This window comes from Gymnodraco acuticeps, unplaced genomic scaffold (genome assembly GCF_902827175.1).
Source record: "Gymnodraco acuticeps unplaced genomic scaffold, fGymAcu1.1, whole genome shotgun sequence".
In the NCBI taxonomy this organism is placed as follows: domain Eukaryota; kingdom Metazoa; phylum Chordata; class Actinopteri; order Perciformes; family Bathydraconidae; genus Gymnodraco; species Gymnodraco acuticeps.
In genome coordinates, this window is record NW_022991180.1 from 471,747 (window position 1) to 495,417 (window position 23,671).

At 39.8% G+C, this 23,671-nt stretch overlaps 1 protein-coding gene across 1 annotated transcript; it reads right to left on the minus strand.

Annotated features, from left to right (window-relative positions):
- Positions 1 to 5,812: 5,812 nt before the first annotated feature.
- On the minus strand, positions 5,813 to 22,152 carry LOC117560852 (myelin and lymphocyte protein-like). The gene is made up of 4 exons (XM_034237932.1): positions 22,034 to 22,152; positions 8,596 to 8,760; positions 7,491 to 7,673; positions 5,813 to 6,846 (listed from the first exon to the last, which is right to left on the minus strand). Exons 1-4 carry the CDS (start codon positions 22,118 to 22,120, stop codon positions 6,772 to 6,774), a joined length of 510 nt encoding a protein of 169 aa, XP_034093823.1. The 5' UTR covers positions 22,121 to 22,152; the 3' UTR covers positions 5,813 to 6,771.
- Between the last annotated feature and the right edge of the window lie 1,519 nt (positions 22,153 to 23,671).

Sequence of the window (23,671 nt, forward strand, 5' to 3'; positions counted from 1 at the left end):
GGAATAAACCAATCTGCACAACGACTACTTTTACTGTCGCTATTTTCACTATATTTTGATGACAATACTTTTCTACTTTTACTTGAGTAACATTTTGAATGCAGTACTTTTACTGTAACTTAGTATTCCTACACTCTGGTACTTCTACTTGTACTCAAGAACAAGATCTGAGTACCTAAGCTAACGTTAGCCAGAAACCTTCCATTTTGACACAAAGAACAATGGGGTAATTTCAAAGTAATTCGAAGTAATTCACACAGCCTCTTCCCTATGGGAGGAGCAGCAGTTTCAGCTTCATTTAAATATGTCACGTAGTTATAGATGGATTTATTTTTTCCTCTAAAAGAGAGAATGTGTATTTTATGTTAGTATTTCAAAAATCTCCTGGGGGAGAATCCCCCCAGACCCCCTGCGGGGGTTGGGTTTTCAGCATGTGAACTCTTTCACTTGTGAGGAAATGGCAGGATTGGCTCCAGGTCGCTTTTTTATTTACTACAAGATAAATGTTTTTATTTTATTTTAATTTCATACAGTTCAATTTGGATTGAGACAGGGAAATATTCTAAACCTCACGCGTGGCGTTTCACTGACAAGGGGGCGATATAGCGTGTATGTAATTACATTTCAAATACTGATTTGAGCCCCACCACTGTATGGGTTAGCCCTACCATAGATTATCTAACACAAATACTCGGGAGCCGATAAGTCAATTAGTTGCTTATCGCGACAGGCACACAATAAAACAGTGGAAACAAACATGTGTTTGACTTTCATTATTTAATGAAACTGTGTGCCCTTTATAGTCTGTGTCCAATATTGTGTATTTGTATATATATATTATATATATATCCTAAATATATGCTAAGGTCCCGCTACGGACACGATAGCAGTCACTTCGTGCGCATGTGTGTAATTAAACCCATGATATCAAAATCTCACTCCAGCCAGGTACCCAAAGTTAGCAACCCTGTCCATACCCCAATAATATTTTATTGATGACAAGTTTGCATCCCTGCCTGTTATCGTTTTCATCACGGAGCTGAAAAAAAAATGGTGTATTGATTACTGATCTGTGCAAGTCCAATTTGTTAACTGACTTTGGTTCTAATGTTAATTTGATTTCAACCCATAAGTAATTATTTAAATTAACTCAACATTCCACATGATGGATTAGTGTTCCACATTTTTCCCACTAATTTGTTTATGATTAGGCCAATGGTAAAGAGAGACATTGATGACCCTGTGTCATTTTGTTAGCACGTGGTTCCATTTTGTCTAATGGCGTTGGACAGCTTCACTAAGAGTCACCCAGTTCTACCCTGCTACAGTCCGGCTGAGTGCAGTCACAGAGATGCTATGGCTGCTCTACATGACATTAATGGTTTGGTCCGAGAATGGACACCATTTCCTGCTCCCAGAGAGAATGACGCTCCTCACACTGAACAATACAGCCATTGACACTGTCTCACGTGGGTCTGCTCCCCCCCACCGAGCCATGAACTGGAAGCTGGAATTCTGCTCTGAACACTTGGAACTGTCACACCAGCACCAACCCTTGGGTCAGTTAGATGAGACTAACGGCTTCACTTAGGGCATATGGGTCAGAAATATGACTCTCGTTACCACGGAGTGGGTTGTTTGTTTTTTTAAGGCTTCATTTTCGCTCGCAGGACGAGCGATGGCTTCAGAGGTCGTCATACAAGGTTTTCATGTTTCTTGGAGGAGCAGATGTTTTCATAACCTCTCCCATCACGGGGGGGGCATCTGGATGTGCCACTTGGAATAGGCAGGTGCACTGCTCTCAAGCAGATAGCAGAAGGAATACAGGCAGATGAGCCTCTGTTTCACTGGGAGATCATAAAGTGCTCACTGAATTGAGCCACAAAAGCAGAGCAATTGGGGGGGATTGAGATATGGCGCTCTGATGAAGAAGAGTTTTGAGCCAATCAGCACCTCAGTGCTAATCTACAGATAATTGAGTTATGGCGCTCTGATGAAGAAGAGTTTTGAGCCAATCAGCACCTCAGTGCTAATCTACAGTATCAGGATGCCTTTACACACCAGACATTCTGTGTCATAAAGAGAGGAGGAAAACATGTCTTCTAGCTCTCGTACAAAGATAACATTTGAATTGAATGACCAGATGATTACAGATGTACAATTAATGATTGCTTTTGTATTCCCAATAAACAGATATGTGGTAAATAGTGGTGATAAATATATTTTATCAGATTACACTTTCACACTAAACTAATTAATTAATTAATTGATATTTTCAGATTTATAAGGTATTGAACAATAAGATATTTCTAATATTATAACAGCCAATGTTACTATCCTTAATCATTACCAGGTAAAACAGATGTTTTGATATTGATTACAGTTGATGCTCTGAATAAAGAACAGATGTTTTGATGTTGATTACAGTTGATGCTCTGAATAAAGAACAGATGTTTTGATATTGATCTCAGTTGATGCTCTGAATAAAGAACAGATGTTTTGATTTTTTCCCTTTTCAGGTCGTTATACAATAAAATGTTTGATTCTTCAGATTGTTAAACATTTTGAGAATTGTTTAGTTTTCCCTTCAGATTTTGAGATGACATAATGATTGATAGTTGAAGTCTGATTTATACCTCAATTGGATTTATTATAAATCCTAAATTCTAATTGTGTTTTAATAAGTAATTGCCTTGAAGTAAATCTTTGAGATGTAAGCTGATTTAGAATTTGTGTTTGATGAATGAGATTAACTGAGGGATAAATGATAAAATATCTTATTTTTGAAACATATATTTTGCTATAATATTGTTGTATTTCACGTGTTTATTATTGTGCTTTTTGACAAATGATGCCAAACACTGAAGAGAGATGATTTTATTATGATTGATTGTATCTTGTCATGGTGATTGAAGTGTTTTCAATCTTGTTCTACTTTTGATGTAATTAATGTGAGTGAGCCCACACAACTCTGAAGACGCTTATTGACTTAAGTATTGACTGAAATATTCTTTAGACTAATGTTAATTGATTATCATAAATTGATAAAAGGGTGGATCTGTAAAGGAATATTTTGGTCTTGTTAAAGTATATAGAGTTTAGTGATTTGTCCTCGGGAATCTGTTTAATGGTTAAAGTGTATTCCTGCCTGTAATGTGATCCATAGCTTCTCAGGAAGACACAGGTCAAGAGGTCATCTGATGTCTTGTGGGGGAGAAGCTTGGCCCATGTGGGTTTACAATGCAACGAGTCTTTGTCTCGACATCTGGCATGCATTAAAGGAAAACCCGCGTGTTTTAGGGCCCTCCTCTTCTTGTCTGTATAGTTGGGTGCTTGGCGCTTTTAGAGTTCAGAGTTTGCTGGTATCTTACAGGAGAACTGTGATATGCTGTGAACTCTCCGGCCGCTGAGGCTCTCAATAAATATCAGTGTATTGACAGGCGAATCCAGTTTCACTCATTTCATGATTGGCTCAACATTGCTGCAAATAAGTTTGAACTTCACAGTGTGTAGAGTAGTTTAGTTAGTGTTTAGAGTATCGTTAGGATTTGTGACTGTTGCCTTTAGTTTAGCTGTGTGTTTTGTGTAGACTCCCTTTGTTAGTTGTACCACTCTTGAAGTGAGGTTTTGTTTAGTTCCGTATTTAGTGTGAGTGTTATTTCTTCGGTATGTACACAGACTCCTTTTTAAGAGTCCTCCCTTAGTTTGGTTATCTGTCAACCTGTGCCCTTTTGGCCCTTTTGTTTGTTTCAGGCTGCCTGCCTGCCATTTTGTTTACCGCTGCTATTATAAATAAATCACTTATAATTATACCAATTCTACTCTGGTCGTGTCGTTTCCCTTTTGTTCCCCTAGCCAATTGGGAACGTAACAGTGAGGACCCCAGGAAGAATAGCCAATGCTCATGCTAGTGCTAATGGGGATCCTAATAAAGACAGACAAAGACAGACTACTTACATTTAGTATCTAACTCCTTCAGCCTACTTTCAGCTACAAAAACCATTCAACTATTAAATTATTCAGCTATTTCAGGAAATTGAGGCTATACATTGTTACGGATATTTTAACCTCGTCAATACTGTGGAGATGTACAATCAGAATGATAAATCAATAAACTGGTGAAACAAACAGAGTAGTCTTGTTGGTTCTTTATTTGAAGCGCTTCAAAGGTACCGGTCTCACAGAGTATATTCTGCAAGAATGTGTGTGTGTGTGTGTGTGTGTGTGTGTGTGTGTGTGTGTGTGTGTGTGTGTGTGTGTGTGTGTGTGTGTGTGTCATCATGGGACTGCTGTATTTGGTTTTACCATATTAGGTAACATAAGAATTTGCCACTACATTCCCCCCTTTTGATCATACTTTGATCAATCATGAAAATGAAACAAATGACAGGATAGACTGATATAACACATCAATGAATACACCCAATTGCTGGTTTAAGTAAACATGTCACCAACATATCATGGAAAGTGACTGTTTTTGTGGAGGACAGACTCCAAGGATATGTAAGCATAAGAAGAGGGGATACTGAAATCATAGATTATACTGCAGTGTCAGAATCTGAATCGAACTCGGACACACATGGGCACTTGTGCGAGGCAAAAGGTTGGTGTATGTGTGGTGTAACATAGGGTCTTGTAGTGGGAGAGCAGAGTACTGATTGGAGACAGAGTACTGAGCGAAAGCTGAGGATATCATGTTGGAGAAACATTTCTTCAATAGGGGAATAACAACACATACATGTACAACCGAGTATTAGGCTGAAAATGATCAACAGTGGCGTAACTATCCCAGCAAGCCATGCTTCCCACCCACCCGATGTAAGCCAGGACCACCAGTCCCAGACATCCTCTGTGGATGTTATGTTTTCAGCCTTCATGTCGGCCAACAGGCTGTTAAGGTGCTGCATGGTTTCGGTGATGTTTTTGGCGGAGTCGGGAATATAAGTACAGCAAGAGTCACCGATCACATGACACAGGCCACCCTTTGAGGCGAACAAAAGATTGAGAGCCAACTGATGTTGCATAAGCATATTCCTAGTGGCTATCATGAACGGGGTAAGTGCCTGGAAACCTTGGGTTACTTCGTAAGTGAGTCATCATGGGACTGCTGCATTTGGTTTTACCATATTAGGTAACATAAGAATTTGCCACTACAACATATTGTTGTTTATACCTTTTTTAAACCTTTTCTTTTAAATATTAAGCTTCTTCACTATTTGTCCTACTCTTTCAGTTTAACATTTCACTTTCAAGTGTTCAACAAAGTCCTTGCAATGCATTCGAGCTGTAACAATTTTGATTCAAATCATTTCACTTTTCTGCATTTCTCCGCTAAGTTCAGCAACACACTTGCTTGGTTTTTGTAGCTAAAAGCAGCTACCATTCAACTAATAAAATATTCAGCTTTTTCTGCATTTTCAGCTAAATTCAGCCACAAATGTTCACGGTTTATAGCATTCGCACGCATTTTCTGCAGGAAATGCATTTTCTAGTTATCATTTAGTTTTTCTTTAGTTTTTTATCCGTTACATTGGAGTATGACAGGGGAGGCTCTCATACGTCGCTGATACATCTAACATTCAAAAAAGCCCTCAGAGCCCTCAGAGATTATTTTCACCGGCACATATATTTGTGATAAAATGGAGAAACAAACGTATTGTAATGACTTGCTATTTTTCCTCAATATTATACAAATCAAAATGGCTGGCAAGCAATGTTTCATGGTGCAGAAAGGTAATGGTGCCCATGGTATTTAATGACAATGTGTTGATTTATCATGAACAATTTAAAAGGAAAATCAGAGAAGCCAGGATTAATGTCCAATCAATTTATTTTCAAAGATTTCACATAGAAAGACACCTGTAAAGTGAAATGATTTCAAATGATAAATCATGTGGAAACATCCGAACATACTGTATATCCAAACAGAAAGAAAAGAAAGAACTTGTATCAAAATGTAATTTAAAAAAGGGGGTTAAGGAGGAAAGTTCATCCATTATACATTAAGGTTTTGCTCATTGTAAACATGGAGAAAACAAGCAGGAAATCAAGTTTAAAATATTCAAGGTTTCAGGTTTTTATCAGTATAAGCCTCTGAGGAGATCTAAGCATTTTAAATGTGCTAAGATCTGCTATTAAATGTGGATGAAATGTTTTAATGACAGTTTGGTTTGTAGAAATGTTTACTGCCTGACGATTGTGAAAAGTCAAATACTTTGACTTGCACCATAAGTTCGGGGGTCATTGGTCATTTTACCTGTACAGCAAAACCACCTAAAGCCAACGACACTTTATTCAAATTTTGCAGACCGATGAAAAGAAATGTGTTCTGAACTTGAAAAATATCATAATGTATATCCTGCTCCTGGAAATGTTATTACATCTGTGGTTGAATTAGTTATTGACACATATTTACCTTATAGGCCTACTACTGTTTTTTTCTAAAATATTATATATATCTTTTTGTTTTGCAAACATATTTTAACTTGTCAGTCTTCTTTACCTTCTGATGAAACTGCTGCCATACTGATTATAGAATTGTGGGGTAATTATATTTTTTTAATAATAATTTTTGTGCAGAATGAGACCAATAAACAAATAACATTTAGCAATATTCTGGTTGTTTACCTTTCCCTCCTTCATTTGTTATTTGGCATTTAGTTTTTTCTTTTAAAGTAACTCTTGTTGACCTTGAAATTAAGAGACACAACAACAACAAAAAAGTCATTCTGTTTTTCCTCCAATGACAGGTCAGCTGGGTAGTTGGTTTCTTTAAGACCTCTTCCATCGAATGGCAGAGAAAATGGTATGGATGAAGTAGAAAAGAGTGGCCAAAAAGGACATCACCTGGAAACACACACACACACACACACACACACACACACACACACACACACACAGAGAAACAAAGTCAAATCATCACATTGAAGTAGAATTAAGTTATGTCAACACACTGTTTTAAAGGTCACCTAGGGTAACCATTAGCCAATAACCAACCAAGGTATAGCTTCACTGAAAAGCTGAAACATACAGAACACATTATATATGATACTGAAAATCCACCTTAAAACTGTAGGGACACTGGAATAAAGCATTTACATAACTAACGTATGGAGTTATTTTGTCAAAACTAATATTATCACAAACTTTATCCCTTAAAAAAAAGCTAAAGTTGGAATCATCACAAAATGCTGATAACATGTTATGATCCCCAGAGTTGTATCTTTATTAAGTTGCAGTTATCAGAATGGTGTAGTATATGTAAGAAGTCTGTATGTGTGTGTGTGTGTGTGTGTGTGTGTGTGTGTGTGTGTGTGTGTGTGTGTGTGTGTGTGTGTGTGTGTGTGTGTGTGTGTGTGTGTGTGGTGTGTGTGTGTGTGTGTGTGTGTGTGTGTGTGTGTGTGTGTGTGTGTGTGTGTGTGTGTGTGTGTGGTGTGTGTGTGTGTGTGTGTACATGCGTGCTTGTGTGTGTTTCTGATTGTTTGACATACCACTGCAGCAATGTGCAGCTTGTAGATCTTGGAAGTGTCAAGGGGCAAATCTGAGTTCAACCCCGACACAGGCGCTAATGCTGCTAATGCTGCTAAAACCTGGCCATCCAGGACCGTGATGAAGGCCAGCGGCACCGACGCACTGAGGTAGAACACCGTCGCAACAAAATGATAACCCACATCCTGAAAAGAAACAAAAAAAAGTTGGGCTACATGTTGATGAAGGTATGAAGTTAACCCTTTAACAGCCAGCACCACCATTTGGCTGTGCACATTTTGTGGCTTGATATCTCGTTGAAAAATAAAAAAGTTTAAGTCCATCTGATTTAGCCATCTCTACCATTTGGTTGACATGTTGTGCACAAAAACACTTCTAGATGCAAACAAATTTCCAACGTTTCTTTCTTGGTCTGGCAATTAAAGGGTTTTAAAGCATAAGAGGACATTTCCAATAGTCTGAATGCTGTGCTCCAACTTTGTGGCAGTAGTGTGATTGTTTTTTGCAGTTAAAACACCTGCACTTTTGGCCATCTATGTACTGCCTATAGAGCGGTGGGATGACGTATTTTGTAGGCAGACCTGGAAGTAAGCGTTGAATTGGCTCCCTCGACAAAAAGCAATGGGATTTTTTCATTGGATTTCAGAATATTGGATCAAATAAGCTCTTTGGCAAACATATGTTTATGATGTTTGCATGTTTTGTTCAGCAGGATAATCTTCACATATTAACACCCCTTTGTGATTTGGCATACATGCAATTGCCAGAAGTAAAAGGCTAACGTAAGGCTATGAAGGAACTACATCCTGGTCTATTGGCTACTCATCACCACCAAAGATGGACTTGTGTTTGCCCTGATGACGTTTTATTAGTCCCATTTTGACGCTTGTCTGCAACCGCCATTAAAATTACACATAGAAGTTTCGGACACATAGGATTTTACTTAAATATCTTCAGCTGGTGTTAAAAACAGATCTCGTCTAAGGCATCCAACCACAAACACAATAAAAATAACGTTGCCTTTAGGACAAAGTAAAATGCTAATCAATTTATTATCAGACTCATGTATTTGAATTAGCCAATCAGCTGGTGATGGGCGTGTCTAACCAGGGCGGGCCAGCTGCTGCTCCGATTGGCTCCACAGAGGAAGATGAAGAACCATAGTGTCGTCATCACGAAGCAGAAGATGGACACGAACATCACCCAGCCCATCGGGTTTTTATATACAACCTCAGTCGATGCCACCAGCATCCAAACCAGACCTCCGAAAACCTGCAGGGTCACACAGGAAGGGGGGGGGGGGGGGGGGGGGGGGGGGCATTTTACAGCTTTGTTCTTTTCAAATTACAATGTTGCATCTTAAAAACTGCCTTAAATTATTTTTTGCATTTGGTTTCTAATTCTCAGTTTTCTCCCTTACATAGATTTCATTTGCTAAATTATTCCATTGTGAGTTTACTAAGTTGGGGAACATGGGTCAAGTATAGAACAACATAATTCATATAGTTCATATATACCTGAGTATTAACAATGTATCCATTCCTTTATTTATAATATTTGTGTTACTATTATGTTAGTATTTATTTTCGTACTTGTCATCTGTTATGTAGTTAATCTATGTACCTAGATGTGTTTATTTTGTTATGTATGCTTTGTGAATATTTTCTTAAAATGCAAATAAAAAATAAAAGAATCAAAAACAAAATCTTTTTTGGCCACTTGGGGGCAGCAGAAACATAATTTTAACACAACATTGACATATTGTAAGCTTTGAAGTGGTAAAGCAAACAGTTTTATACTTCCATGCGTTATGTACCACGCAGAGGTCGCATTAACCGAATTGTTTTCGTCTATGACGGAATTTTTTAAACAATGACGGAAAAATCTGAAAGCCGTCCGTCATTTGACAGATTAGAACAAACTCAGAACAGCGCCAAAGTATCCCCGCAGCGGGGCTCCGGTATTATGCTGTGTTATGCATGCCCGCCCAAAGGAAATTATATCGTTTCCAGACCTAACTTTGCCGAACAGATCAACAAAAGTATTTGCTTTACGCTGTGCGCGCTCCCGCGAGGTGCTGTGGGCATGCATAACACGGCGTTGACAGTTCACGAGCGTGCTCTCTCCGCCCCCCGGCAGAGTTGTGTACAGGCCGACGGGTGATAATGGATTTTGACGGAAATGTTGCGATCCTATCCGTCAAAATGACGGGCAGCGAAAAAGTCTAGCGCAACCTCTGGTACCACGATATCTTACTTTTGGAGTCATGTCTGTCAGTGATAAAGAACCAAAACATCTGAACCCATTTTAAAGTTCTCGATTTAGGTGGAAATTATCTGTCTGTTTATCACTAAAAGTACTGTTTCTACTTTTAAAATGTATTATTAATTGCTTAAATACAACTTGACCCTATGTGATTGCCCGACACACACACACACACACACACACACACACACACACACACACACACACACACACACACACACACACACACACACACACACACACACACACACACACACACACACATAGACACACTATTTCCGCAGTCTGTCTCTTCTCCTTTGACAAACAGTAAGCTCAAAAGAGTGTTTTGGCATCACAGCCATGAAACTAATTTGTTTCATGAAAAGAGGCACTTCCCTGTACACACCGTATACAGGGGAAAACCTGTTTCTGTTCATGTCCTTTAATATGGTGGCCAACCATGCAAATGCATCACAACGGCCCAAACTATTTCCATTAGGGGAAACATGCTGCAGTTTCAGAAACGATGCCAATGTTATTGTCCCCGACCATCAACAAGCACTACAGTCCCAGCTGTGTGCTTCACTTTTTAGTGTCCCCATTTCCGATGTGTTTTGAGATTCATTCAGCATTTTTCATTTGAAGCATTTCGTTTATTCAGCGCTTTTAGTAAACACTGGCATGTTTCAGTAAGTTGTTGATTGTTACTCATAATGGAAGTGTTTTGGGCCGATGAGGCGTGTTGGCCATCGTACTTTATCTATTATTTTGCAATAAAACTGAATGATTTTGTGGCACAATTAAAACAGGGACTTGTGATGGAAACGTATGAAGCAATGGAGACCAAACTCAGAGAGACACGAGGAGAGCAGGAACTTTGATGGCAAACACTGATGGTTTATTTGGAGCTTCGGCCGGAGAATTCACAAGACATGTCGTGCGACACTAGTTGACACAACGGATGCAAAACCAATTGTTTAAAACAAAAGTGAAAAGTGAAATGCATAGACATGCACAACATTAGAATTTAGCAATTCAACAACTGACACACCTTTAACGGTCTAACTGTTAAGTCAGCACCAGTTCATTTGGTGTTGTAACATTTATAGGGGTGTGGTATCCGTATTCGTCCCGTACCGTCACGGTTCAGACGTCACGGTTCGGCACACGCAGTCACACGACGAATACGCTTTTTTTTACGAGTGGGAAAAAAGTCTGTCATTCAGGGCAGTATCCATTACACTATATATAATCCAGGGGGCGGTATTGCGCCTAAAAGCTGTTAGCCAGCCGCCCTTAAACGACAAATGAAGAACAATAAAAAACACAACAACAAAACGAACAAAATACAAGAAGAAAAGTTAGTATGGCGATTTCAGATAACACACAGGAGCTAGAACCCACCTGCTTCTTTTAAATCAGCTGTGTGGGAACATTTCGGGTTCCCTGTGGACTACAATAACGGTGGAGTGCGAGTGGTGGATCGGACGTGGACGGTGTGTCGCCGTTGTTCTACAGTGGTATGCTAATAGAAACACACGCCAAACATGCTAAATCACATCAGAAGGCATCACCCAGATTTGCCGGAGCCCGGCAAAAGACAACAGCAGTTCAGCAGCTGATCCCTCTGTTTTTAAGAAACCAATAGAAATGAGAGCCGAGAGACCAAAATAAATAACGGAAGCTTTTGGCATAATGTTTTTCAACGACTGCGCTCTTGAAACACTTTCTTATTATTTATGATGTAATATTTTCAAGACATTCTTTTTAGTTTTACAGCTTGATGAAACCTTTTTGTTTGACATCAGCCATTATAGATAATCTGGCCATCTGAGTGTGTGTGGTACTGTTTGTGGTTTGTTTTTAACTGTTTAATACAGTTAATTATTCAAAATGTCAGAGTTCTTTATTTTTAAACTGAAACTTGCACTACTGTTCAAAATAACAACAAACCTGGAATTATGCATTTGGGACTTTGTTTTGCTTTTTCTTGTTGTACCGTACCGTACCGAACGGTGATCTCCAAACCGAGGTACGAACCGAACCGTGACTTCTGTGAACCGTTACACCCCTAAACATTTATAATACAATCATTCAGTCTAAATAACTGGAGCATAGCTTATTTAACCATTCAACTGTAACTCAAATCATAAACTAAAAGGTGAAATACAAGTTGGCCTCTATGGAGATAGACATATGACTGTCATGTTTATTGCTTACGCAGGCCTTAGCTAATCTGAACTAAGGCCAGAATACTGCTTTGAACCAGTATTCTTCCATCTTGTTGGCTGTAACACCCTCTCTTGTATAAGCATATCAAGGACTCTACTCTGGGAACTATTTGTCCCACGCAGCTCTGTATGTGATGACTACTTCCATTCTTGCAAGGATAATAAATACATGTATTCCGATACCGATACCGATAACTTCCTGCTTCTCAAGACCGATACCGATAATAACAAAATGTTTACGCCACTAATTATTTTAAGGCGATTAACGCATGTGTATTTTTTTTCCTCGGCCGCCCCGTAGTTTCAGAGCGCATCGAGTTTAAAATACCATCTACAAGCTGATGCTGACAGCCCCGCTTCTGTCGCCCGCTTGTGGCAGACCACACTTCCACGCTCACCGGCAGGCACCGACTGGCCATCTGGAGGACCGGGAGGGTGTGGCCCGAGCGAGAGAGAGAGAGACCTTACGTGCATTGTTGTTGTTAGCATCTGGTGCTAGCTAGCTGTGCTAACGGATATACGGAGCTGTTTAAATGAAAACAGAGGAGCGACATTTCGCCACACTTGACTTTATGCAGGAAGCCAGACAGTGGGACATTGTACGAAAAAGTCAGCACACTCAGCACGGATAGTGCGCAACATGATTGCAGCGTCCAGGCAGCTCCGGTTCGAGCATGCCTTGAGTTGCACATAGCTCCAACGCCCATACCACCGACGACATGTTTGTTTACTGTGCTGGCTTCACGAGTTAGGGAGCGCTGGATTTGTGAAAAACTCCTCTCTTCCTAAACCACTAATACCACAGTACTGGCAAAACGGGAGGAGCCGAGTGAAAAACAAGCGCCCCTCATCCCAATCCACCCACACCGCAGTATTTTTTTCTTTTTTTTTACCCAAAAAATATATTGTATATTATCGGGGCTATTAATACTGGTATCGGGTTTATCGGGATGACGTCATAATTCCTAATATCGGACCGATAATTATCGGGCCGATAATTATCGTGCATCCCTACTTGATATTGAAGACCAAGCCGGTAACGAGTCGAGTGATATTTTTCCTAACACTTTCCGTATTGAAACTGAATGCTGCTTAAAGAGCCTGTGACAGCATCCCAACAACTGTTGTGCAATGAAATATTGGGCTACTAGTAATCTCGAACCGTCAGTTTAAAAAGAAAAAAGCGATACCGTTCCGTTAAATATCAATAATTTCGAACATCGCGGGGAAATTCCTTCGACTCATTTTGAAGTTTTGGGGGAAGCCGGAAGTGACGTCAATACGGGAACGCTTCACTGTGCGGCGAGAGAGCCAAACACGGACAAAGTGTGTTGTCATGCGTAGAAATTGTGAATTACTGAGTTTAGGCACGTTAATAACGTTTTAATGAAGTTGACTACAGTATATTCATATTTGTCAGTACTTTCATGTCAATTCGGCGAACATAAACATAAATGATCGTGGTGAAGATGATGATTACATTAGGATTAAAAATCGGTAGTGAGAGCTACTGAATTTCCTCCCGTAGGATGTGATATAAAAACAAATCGATTATTTTTGTAGTTGTAAACTCAAGTGGATGAAAATACATTTATTAGTGCTTTCATGTCAATTCGGCGAACATATGATACATTAAATGATCGTGAGAATGATGATTAAAAATCGTTTGTTTGTGCCGGTCTGCATTTCCTGATGAGAAAACAAACTGATGCTTTTTGTAGTTGTAGTACACCAACATGGATTAAACGTGTGGTTTTTTCACCACAATGTTGGGGAAATTAATGGATAAAATGCACGGATTATTATTATTATTATTCCCACTCCGATCGGGACACTAGGTCCACCGTTTCCCCGCAGCGAGGCTCCCCCCGTTGACAGTTTACGTGGGCTGGGTGCAGTGGCGGACTGGGCCGGTACCGAAGTGGGCCGGTCGGATAAGTCACTAGCACATCCCCATAGGCGGCGCGTGAGGCTCAGGTTTGGGAAGGCTAAATAACTTTTTTTTACCTGACGCTGTCCGCCTCCGGCGTCTATAGAAAAGAGATCAACTCAGTGTGCGGAGTTTAAATCTCTCAAGTCATATTACAGGATAAAGGAAATACAGTTTAAACTGCCGTATGCAGAGAAGACGCCGACGTGTCGCACTTATCATTCATATTACATCATCAATCAGATCATCGATCATATATAATATCATAATATATCATGTATTTCCTTATCTGAGTCAGCTTCTCCAGCCGTATCTGGCCGTGCAACACTTACAGTGTCACATACTGTATGCAGAAGTATTATTTTAAGCAACACATTATGTTGACGAAACACTCGAGTCAAATGTAATTAAAGTCAGATCCACTCGTGTCTTAGACGTGAACGCGCTCTCAGCTGGTGAGAGAAACCCTGGCTTGATTTACCGAGTTGATAACCAGCGTCGTAGGACCGCTTAGCGAGATCTCGTTTGTTAGTTTGTTGTTGTTAGTTTGTTACTCAAACATATCCAGGGTATGTTGAACTGGCTTCGTAGTACAGGGCACAGGTGGCTAGCAGCGCTAATGTCAAAGACACAGACATTGCATTATATTTGTATTTTACCAGGATGCAGTGACACAAATATTTACATATTTACATTTACTATCTACAGCACCCGCCGCCCCTGACATCCCCCACTACCCCCGTTGACAATTTACTAGCGGTACCGAAGTGGGCCGGTCGAGAGTCCCGGGATGATTTTTAGTCCCAGTCCACCACTGGCTACATGACCGTATGATCGCCCATATTGACGCACCTAATTCCTAAACTTCTAACAGATACAACATAAACCGATCCTTCAGCCTCATATGAGCTCTCAGACACGTTCAAATTAAACTGTCATCGCTTGTCTGAGCTTGCTGCTGTGTGCGCCATCGTGCGTTTACATGCAGATGCTGGGATCCTGAACGGTGCAGCTGGAGCGCTGTGCCCGCAATGACGTCACACATAATTTGGCGGGACTTGAAGAATCCCCGAGAAGATCCAGAAAATGGTCAACATTGAAGGGCAGATTAATGGTTATCAAAGTACAAATATCCAAAATCAGTCCAGTAACGGTTTTCAAGGGGACAATATTTACTCAAATTGATGGGTTTGGATGATGGGGGAAACTCGTGTCACAGGCTCTTTAACTGACTGATTTTTTCCAAACGAGACGTGATGGGAACATTTCTAGATGTTTAACGTTACGCTTGAAAGTTATATTTGAAACTTTGCAATCTTGAATATAATTGAAAATAAGTTATAATGGTTTAAATAATGTTTGTCCAATTAACATTAGGGAAAGCTTTGAAATATGTACTGTATGTGTGGATGTATAAAGCTTTTCCTGTTCTTTATAGTTTTAAAATGTGCTTTCAACTTTGAAAGTAATGCTTTATCTGTTCTGGTTTACCAAAAGAAAGCAACATTGTTCTCTGGTTATGCCTCTTCACCTATGCATTTTAGTTCTTACTCTTTCACTTAAATCCTAAAAACTTAGATCTTATATTTAAAACTTTATCCAAAACCTTTCCCCTCTCTGACCTCTCGAGGTTCTAATAGACGGTAACAGGTTGCAGAGAAGGCCTAGCCTGGCCGGGGAGTGTGGAACGTAGCCACAGACCAACTCCTTACCTCTAATCAATTCAGGTTCCAGTGGGGACCTTTCTCCCTGTGTGTGCCTCTCCTCCTCTGTTTCCTACTTCCTACCCTTTTCCCTCAACCTATCCTACGGGAGTGCATGTATGTAGACACGTTTGTTTAGCTGCTATAGGCTTGGACTGTTGAGGGGGCCACCTCCGTCTTTCTGGCTGTTTGTACCTGTGTACTCTCATGTTCCGATTAACCCAGTTTCCCCCAAATCTCTTTTTTGTGTCCATATATACGCCGGGATCCTGAGTCGAGGCTGATCCTATTGCTGTGGTCGTGTGTCCTGGATCCTCTATCCTGAGCACTGGATCTGAGTCCTGGACTTCGAGTCGTGGCTGAACCTGTCTCTGCGGTCCTGCCTGACTCTCACCATACTACTTCCCTGATGGCTCCCACAGGATTGCTGACATCCTTGTGGATTCATCTTCATTATAGACACATGCATTTCCAAACATTTGGTCTACCTATGTTGTAAATGTATTATCTTTTCAATTTACACACGGCATCTATTGCACGTCTGTCCGTCCTGGGAGAAGGATCCCTCCTCTGTTGCTCTCCCTGAGGTTTCTCCCATGTTCCCCTTTAAACTGTGGGTTTTCTCCGGAAGTTTTTCCTTGTACGATGTGAGGGTCAAAGGACAGAGGGTGTCGTGTTGTCATACTGATATTCTGTACAAACTGTGAAGACCACTGAGACAAATGTAACATTTGTGATATTGGGCTTTATAAATAAACATTGATTGATTGATTAATTGTGCTCGAGCAAAGCACGTTAAGAAAGTCAATACAGAGGTGAGCAAACACAGTTCAATGCTATGAAAACAATACTTAATGCAAACTTGAACTTAAGCAATCGTGTTATCAGCAAATATTTCATTCGCTTTATCTCTACTACTCCAGTCTTATCTAAGGACATACCAGAGGAACATTATGTATTCATATTTACTCTTTTCCAGGTCAAAGGGAATTGGCCTCCAGCTTATTAAATCGCCACTAAAAAACTTCCTCTGAAGTATAAAATACTCTAAAATGAGTACAAGAAAAACTCTTAAATCCCTCCTGCAGCATGATTCATTTCTTATGTTCATACTATTGTTTATATGTTCTGAAAACCCTTGCATTGGCAATTAATAGCTTCATTTGCTACTTCTATGTGTAGAAATTACTTTGGAACATACTGTATAGATCAGTGATTGGTTAGTGACTTACATTGGGAAAGAGACGTCTGTTAATCACTCTATCAATAGTTAAACAAGGTTACTCCACAGTATGAATACTTGAACAGCCCTTATTTAAATAAATAGGTCCTAAAGGGTTTTAAATGATTCTCCATGTATTTGACTGGGCTGAGACAAGGCGAGGTGGAGCTGCTGGGAGGCGGGTTTAAGTAAATGCAGGTGCTTAAAGGTGGGGTAGGTAAGTTTGAGAAACCGGCTCGAGATACACTTGTTATATTCCATGGAATGCTCTTAACATCCCGATAGCAATGAATATCTTAAGTGCTTTGACAAAAAATCCATTAAAAAAGTTCATCTGTGGAAGCCGTAATACTGTAAAAAGCACTGTCTCGCGCCCTCATTGGTCATGTGCGCGTATTTGTGTGTTGGGGAGGGGCTCTGTAAGGAAGTGGCAGATTTTTTCCGGCTGTGTATTTTCAAATTCCAGCGCACTCGAGCTGGTTTCTCCAAAATGACCTACCCCACCTTTAATGCAGAAGATTATTGTTCTCAAGAGTCAGGCCAGCTTTTACTGAGCAACTTTCATAAAAATTAACAGGGCCCCACCTTAAGCGCTTTATACAGTTTATCTTAAAGTGGACCTATCATGCTATATTTGAACAATATATTGTAGGGCCATACCTATATAAAGTATAGAAATATAGTTTATTTTTCAAAATACCAAACAGATCCTGCATTTTAGCCAAGCCTCATTTCACTCTATTTGCTCTTTCCAGCCCTGTTTTTGCAGGGGCTGATTCTGTGCAAATGAGCTGCAGCTAGCCACGCCCCCCTGCAGGAGAGGGGAGCATGCTTTGAGATCAGCTGCTGGGCTCTCAGAAGAGGGGGAGAAAAAGAGTTTTATTCTTATATGATTATATAGAGTCATTATTTATTTGTTTTAAAGCTCAATAAATAACAAAGAAGACCTTTGACCGGCACTTTTCTAATTTTGTCCGGAAGATTGAAACTTTAACGGACATGTTGACCAGCGAAACTCTGCCGCACGGTCCCCTCGTTCCTTGGAAGAGGCGGAGAGGTGGGTGTTTGTCATCTGCTGGTGGACTAACGGAGAGAATTACAGTGCTTGCCTCGACGGGGAGGGATTGCATCGATTTACAGCAGCAGGAGGCGCAAACGCTTGCCTCGGGGAGGGAGAAAAAGAGCCACAGCGGAGAATAAACAGAAGGGCAACCATGCACGGGAAGTCTTCTTCGCTGCTTTTGTGGCAGACTACAGCGCCACTTACAGGCCTGGCATATGTACTACAGCGTCTCCAGCGCTTTCGATCGGCAATGGCCGTGGCTGTCTCCTCCTGATAGGTGGAGAGTTGCCCATATAGGCGGAGCTCCTCGTTCCTGACGTCAGAGAATTTTCAAATCTGTATCAGTCTGTATCAGATCCGTTGCAGCCCCGTTTTAGAGATTTGGGTATGGAGTAAAAGAGAGAGGGTTGTGTTATCTGACACTTGGTGAGTTCCCTGACACACCGGGGACACATATTCATGTATAAAAGACGTACAAAAGTGTATTTTGCATGATAGGTCCCCTTTAATTCATCCATTTCAAGGATGAATCCAAGCTTTTTTAGAGCCCTTTGTGCTTCCAAGTTGTGAGCATTTTAGAGTCAAGTAGATGTTCAGTGGAGTATCTCTTTAAAGGTCAGCTATTATGCAAAATCCAGTTTTTCATGACTTTTATACATAAACACGTGTGACGTGTGTCACTTTATGATGTCATAACGATTTTTTGGCTTGTGTAACCATTAGCCAATCACCAACAGTGTTTGGCAAGTTACTTCCAAAATATAATACATACGCACGCGCACGCACACACACACTCAAACTTAAATATGAAAAGGCTCAACTACGCACACACACATCATCTCGGCTCGCGCAGCATGATCACAGGCATAGATTGCGCAATAATGATGAGCACGAAGGGTAAACACCAGGTTTACTAATCTACCCGCACAATTTTTCTCCGGTGTCGGAATGTCTCGCGATGTTAGTATATTCTTAAAAAACTAAACACCATTTCATTTTATTTTTTTCAGGTTAAAATGTGTTGTAACTGCGTCACTGAGAATTGTAACGGGTAGTATATTACACAAATGTCATTGGTAATGCGTTACTTCTACATTACTTCGTTACAGCAAAAAGTAATACAATACTGTAACTCCGTTACTTTTGTAACGCGTTACACCCAACACTGATCACCAACCAAGGTAACCCCCCCACCGTATCACCTGCATCTCCTCCTAGAGCACCATTGAGTTCTTTTTAACCAAATGTCTCTCAGAGGGGCGTGGGGAGGGGCTCCTTATTTTCATCTAAAGTAACAGACAGAGAATCAGCACTTTTGAAACAGGGCTGAAATAGAGGGGATTATGGGATGCTACAATGATCTGTTTGGTATTTCAGCCAAACACTTCAGAGACATGTGTTGTGAGACCGATAATAAAGTAATGAAAAACAGTATAAATCGGTGGAACCTAACCTGCAGTAGCCCATATGACCTTACCTCAGATTCAAGGTTTATTTAAAACTACTGCAAACTACACATACATGTACAGTATTGTCTATGTTCCCAGTGTTACACATTAATATACTCATGTACACAACATTTCAAATAATAAAAAATGTCTTGTGCTTGCTGAAGGCATAGGGTTCCGAGTGTGGATGCCTCATATTTCGTCATTATCCTTTGGCTGGTTTTCTTAGCTTGAAATTGCTCCATCTGTTTCCTTTCTGTGAAAATGAAACAGACAGCTTCTTCAAACGCCCTCTGTCAGGTTTCCTTCCCGCCCTTTTTATATCTGAGATGGGTTACTTTACCGCGCCAACCCCAAACATTACCAGTACCTTTCCATACCTGAGCAGCAAGTTATTTCATGAAAAGGTGCACTGGACAGCAGCCAGAAAAAAAGACCAGAAACAGCAAGTTAACCATGTGAGTGGATGGTTGGTTTAGATTTACACCTCCCTCTGCAATTAAAGCTGGTTTTCCACCTCCTCACACAGATGTAATCTTCAGTTCCCTGAACAGAAACTGCAAGGGGTCTTGACTCATGTTAATCCACAAAGGACAGTCACACCTTATGACACATTTAGGGAATGGCAGGTTTTAAGAGTTTCTAATAATAATAATAATAATAATTTGAATTTATATAGCGCCTTTCATAACCTCAAGGTCACTTTACAAAGAAACATACAAGGACAAGACATAAAAAACATAAACATAAAACAGGGGGCAGAAATGGAAGTGTAGTTATTGTTGGAAGGCGATGTTGAACAGATGAGTTTTAAGGGTTGATTTGAAAATGTTGAGAGAAGGGGCGTTGCGGATTTCTTCAGGGAGGGAGTTCCAGAGAGTGGGGGCAGCGACACTGAAGGCACGGTCCCCGAAGGTGCAACTTCATGTCACTACTTGACTTTTGAATGCAAAACAAAAGCTTGAAAAGCCCAACCCAAACAATTTTGAGCTGTTTGTAAGCCACGACTAACTGAATTTCTTGAAAAGTGGATGACTACTATTTCATGATCATTGCAACACTTTATAGACATATGGTGCCATTCCAAACGGCTGTGAAAAGCTGGAATAAAAGCAGTATTCAGTATTTATCAAATGTTAAAAGATCTTGACAGAAAGGAATTAAAGAAAGATACGTTTAAAAAGAGGTTATAGCATCAGCTTTGGAAGTGTAACTTTTTATAACCTTTAATGGTTTGGATTTTCAACATTTTGTTGTTGTATTGTTCCTGCAGAATAAACACGATCCTCTTTAAAAGTCAGGACGATGCTTTGTTGTGACTTGCAGTGTTTGATGTTTTGTGCTGAATTTTTATAATGTAACTGTTCAGACCCAGATATAGAGCATTGTTAAAAAAAATCCAGATATTGTTGCATCGTCACGAGGCTAACAGACAAGGATATTATATAGTATTCATCATCCATATATATTATAGTCTGCGATTAAGTTACATTGAGTTACTTAACCTATTTTTCTAAAACCTGTTTTACTGTTGCTATGGCAACCTCTGTTTGTCAGCACTATGGTTTTCGATTCAGATGGAAACAAATGTAAGGACCATCCCAACTGGTTGCCAAGAGTTGATAGACTCTGTGCCATGCAAATGCAATAATCAGTATAAAAGTGTTTATTTAACGACATGGCTCTCAGAAACCGGTTTTAGCAACACCACACCTCTTAAATCCTCTAATCTTCACAGTTTGTTTTGCTGGTGACTCTTCTCTGTTTGCTCAACTCCCTGATGACCAAAACAAGACATCACAGATTCCTATCCGACACAGAGAAGCAATGAGAGGGGGGGGGGGGAGGGGAGGGAGGGAGGGCAGAAAGGGCGGCAAGTAATAATAAAATTGTGCTGAGCCGAATTAAGAATGGTATAGTAATGGGGGCGTGTGGCGTAGTGGATAGAGCGTTCGGATCAAGGGAGCACAGGTTCAAACCCCACTGCAGTCAGCATGTCATTTTCTCCCTGAGACACTTCACCCCAAATTGCTCCTGTGGAGATTGCCCACAGTATTGAGTATATAAGTCGCTTTGGATAAAAGCGTCTAACAAGTGACATGTAATGTAATATAATGTATAGAGGAAATGTGCAAAAAGGTAACAGATAAATAAAGACATGGGTGATAGAATAAAACAGAATATAGTCTTTCGAATACATTACTTGAGTACACATTTTGTGATACATTATTTCCATTTTCCACAACTTTTTACTTCTACTTCATTACATTTCTTTCATATTTAGTTTCCTTTTACATAAAAAAAACCATTATCTTACACTATGTGTTCCAGTATTTTACAACCAAGTACCTATATTGCCCGAACTACAACATTTAAAACTGTTATATTAATTTATTAGTGGCAAAAAAGTACATCATATCCATAAAAATATAACACTTTTGAAGAGAATATACCTTTGCTTTTTATGTTTTAAGAGTCTTTTGCTAATAATATTTGTGTACTATTACCTAAGTAACATTTTGAATACAGTCATTTTACTTGATTATTTTTACACTGTTACTTTTACCCAATTAAAGAAACTGAGTAATTCATCCACCCCTGTAACTTAGTCTATCACACAGATGGGTAAATATAAAGTCTAAGGTAAAAGAGGCCATCAAAAACGATATATCCTTCTGCAATGATCAAATAGGAAACTCACAAACTCAGGGATGAAGAACAGGTCGGGGATGGATGTAAAGACCCTGCCGCCTGTAGGCAGAACATCGCCCATGGTAGTGGAAGCCATAGTCCCAAACACTGTGTGAGTGTGTGTGTGAGTTCCTGTAGAATGATATGTGAAACCTATTTATTTCTGCCTTTTTAAGGCCATCAACCCCCCCCCCACCCCCATCCCCATGTTTCCTGCCACACCTCCCTCTACGTCTCCTCCCCACTCCACGTTCCTCAGATAGAAACTTACAGTCTGACAGGTGTTTTTTCTTTGGCTCTGTTTGTGCAAGAGGGAATATGTCTGTGGTGTGTGTGTGTGTGTGTGTGTGTGTGTGTGTGTGTGTGTGTGTGTGTGTGTGTGTGTGTGTGTGTGTGTGTGTGTGTGTTTGTGTGTGTTTACTTGTAGGTGTTTGTGTCACTCCACATGTTTATAGATTTTGTGTGTAGGTGGCACCCATTTACATGCACACACAAAAAGTGTTTGTGAAGCAACTAATGGATCACCGTGGCATATAAAAGCAGTTGCAGGTAATCTCCATTGAATACAGCCGTGGTTAACACATAGATACTGTACTCACAACATTAGTTTTTATTGAATTGTATTTGAATATCATGGCAGTTTCCTCACTCAGAATAAAGACGATCCTCTTTAAAAGTCAGGAAAATGCTTTGTTGTGACGTGCAGTGTTTCATGTGTTGTGCTGAATTTAAATATTTTTTATTTGTAAAATGTAACTGTTTAGACCCAGATATAGAGCATTGTTAAAAAAAAATGCATATTGATCCAAATATTGTTGCGTCGTCACGAGGCTAACAGACAAGGATATTATGTAGAATTTATCATCCATATATTATAGTCTGCGATTAAGTTACATTACTAAAACCTGTTTTACTATTGCTATGGCAACCTCTGTTTGTCAGCACTATGGTTTGCAATTCAGATGGAAACAAATGTAAGGGTTGGTGTTTCAATTGTTTTCTTCTCTAACATTATAACATTGGCTCATTCACAGTGTTTCATAGTTTATTATACGGATGTTCGAGCAATGCAGATGATGCGTGCGTGCGTAATTTAATACAGTGAGGATGTTATTGAAAGGGAAGCAATAAATAATGAATTCTCTCTCTCTGTGTGTGTATTTGGACGTGCTCCTGAAGCCTTGACATTAATCCACATTTATCCAGCTAGGTTCATGTCTGAAAGAGGCTTTTATTCAGTTTTTATAATACATCCGTCGCCTGGGAGATATTAGCATCCAGCAGCCAAACTGTGTAATCTAAATCCGATCTTTTTTTCTGTTTATTTTCGATGTTCATGTTTTAAAAAATGAACTTTAAAAAAAGTCATTTTCTTGTTTACGGTATTTTAAACCAAACCAAACCTTTTAACTTATAATTTAACAGATAATTGGACACCTGAGTTTAGGTTTATTTTTGACAATGTGTTTGTATGGAAACCTGTTGAACTGCATTCCTACTAAGTCAACTTAAAGACTTAAATAAAACACACACATTGATGAAATGGAGTCAAACACAGGAGCCAGCTAAGAGAGTTGGGAGGTGGCTCCAATTAGTTTTATCTCCTGTAATACTGTAGTTTTCCACCTGACAACTGAAAATAAACGAT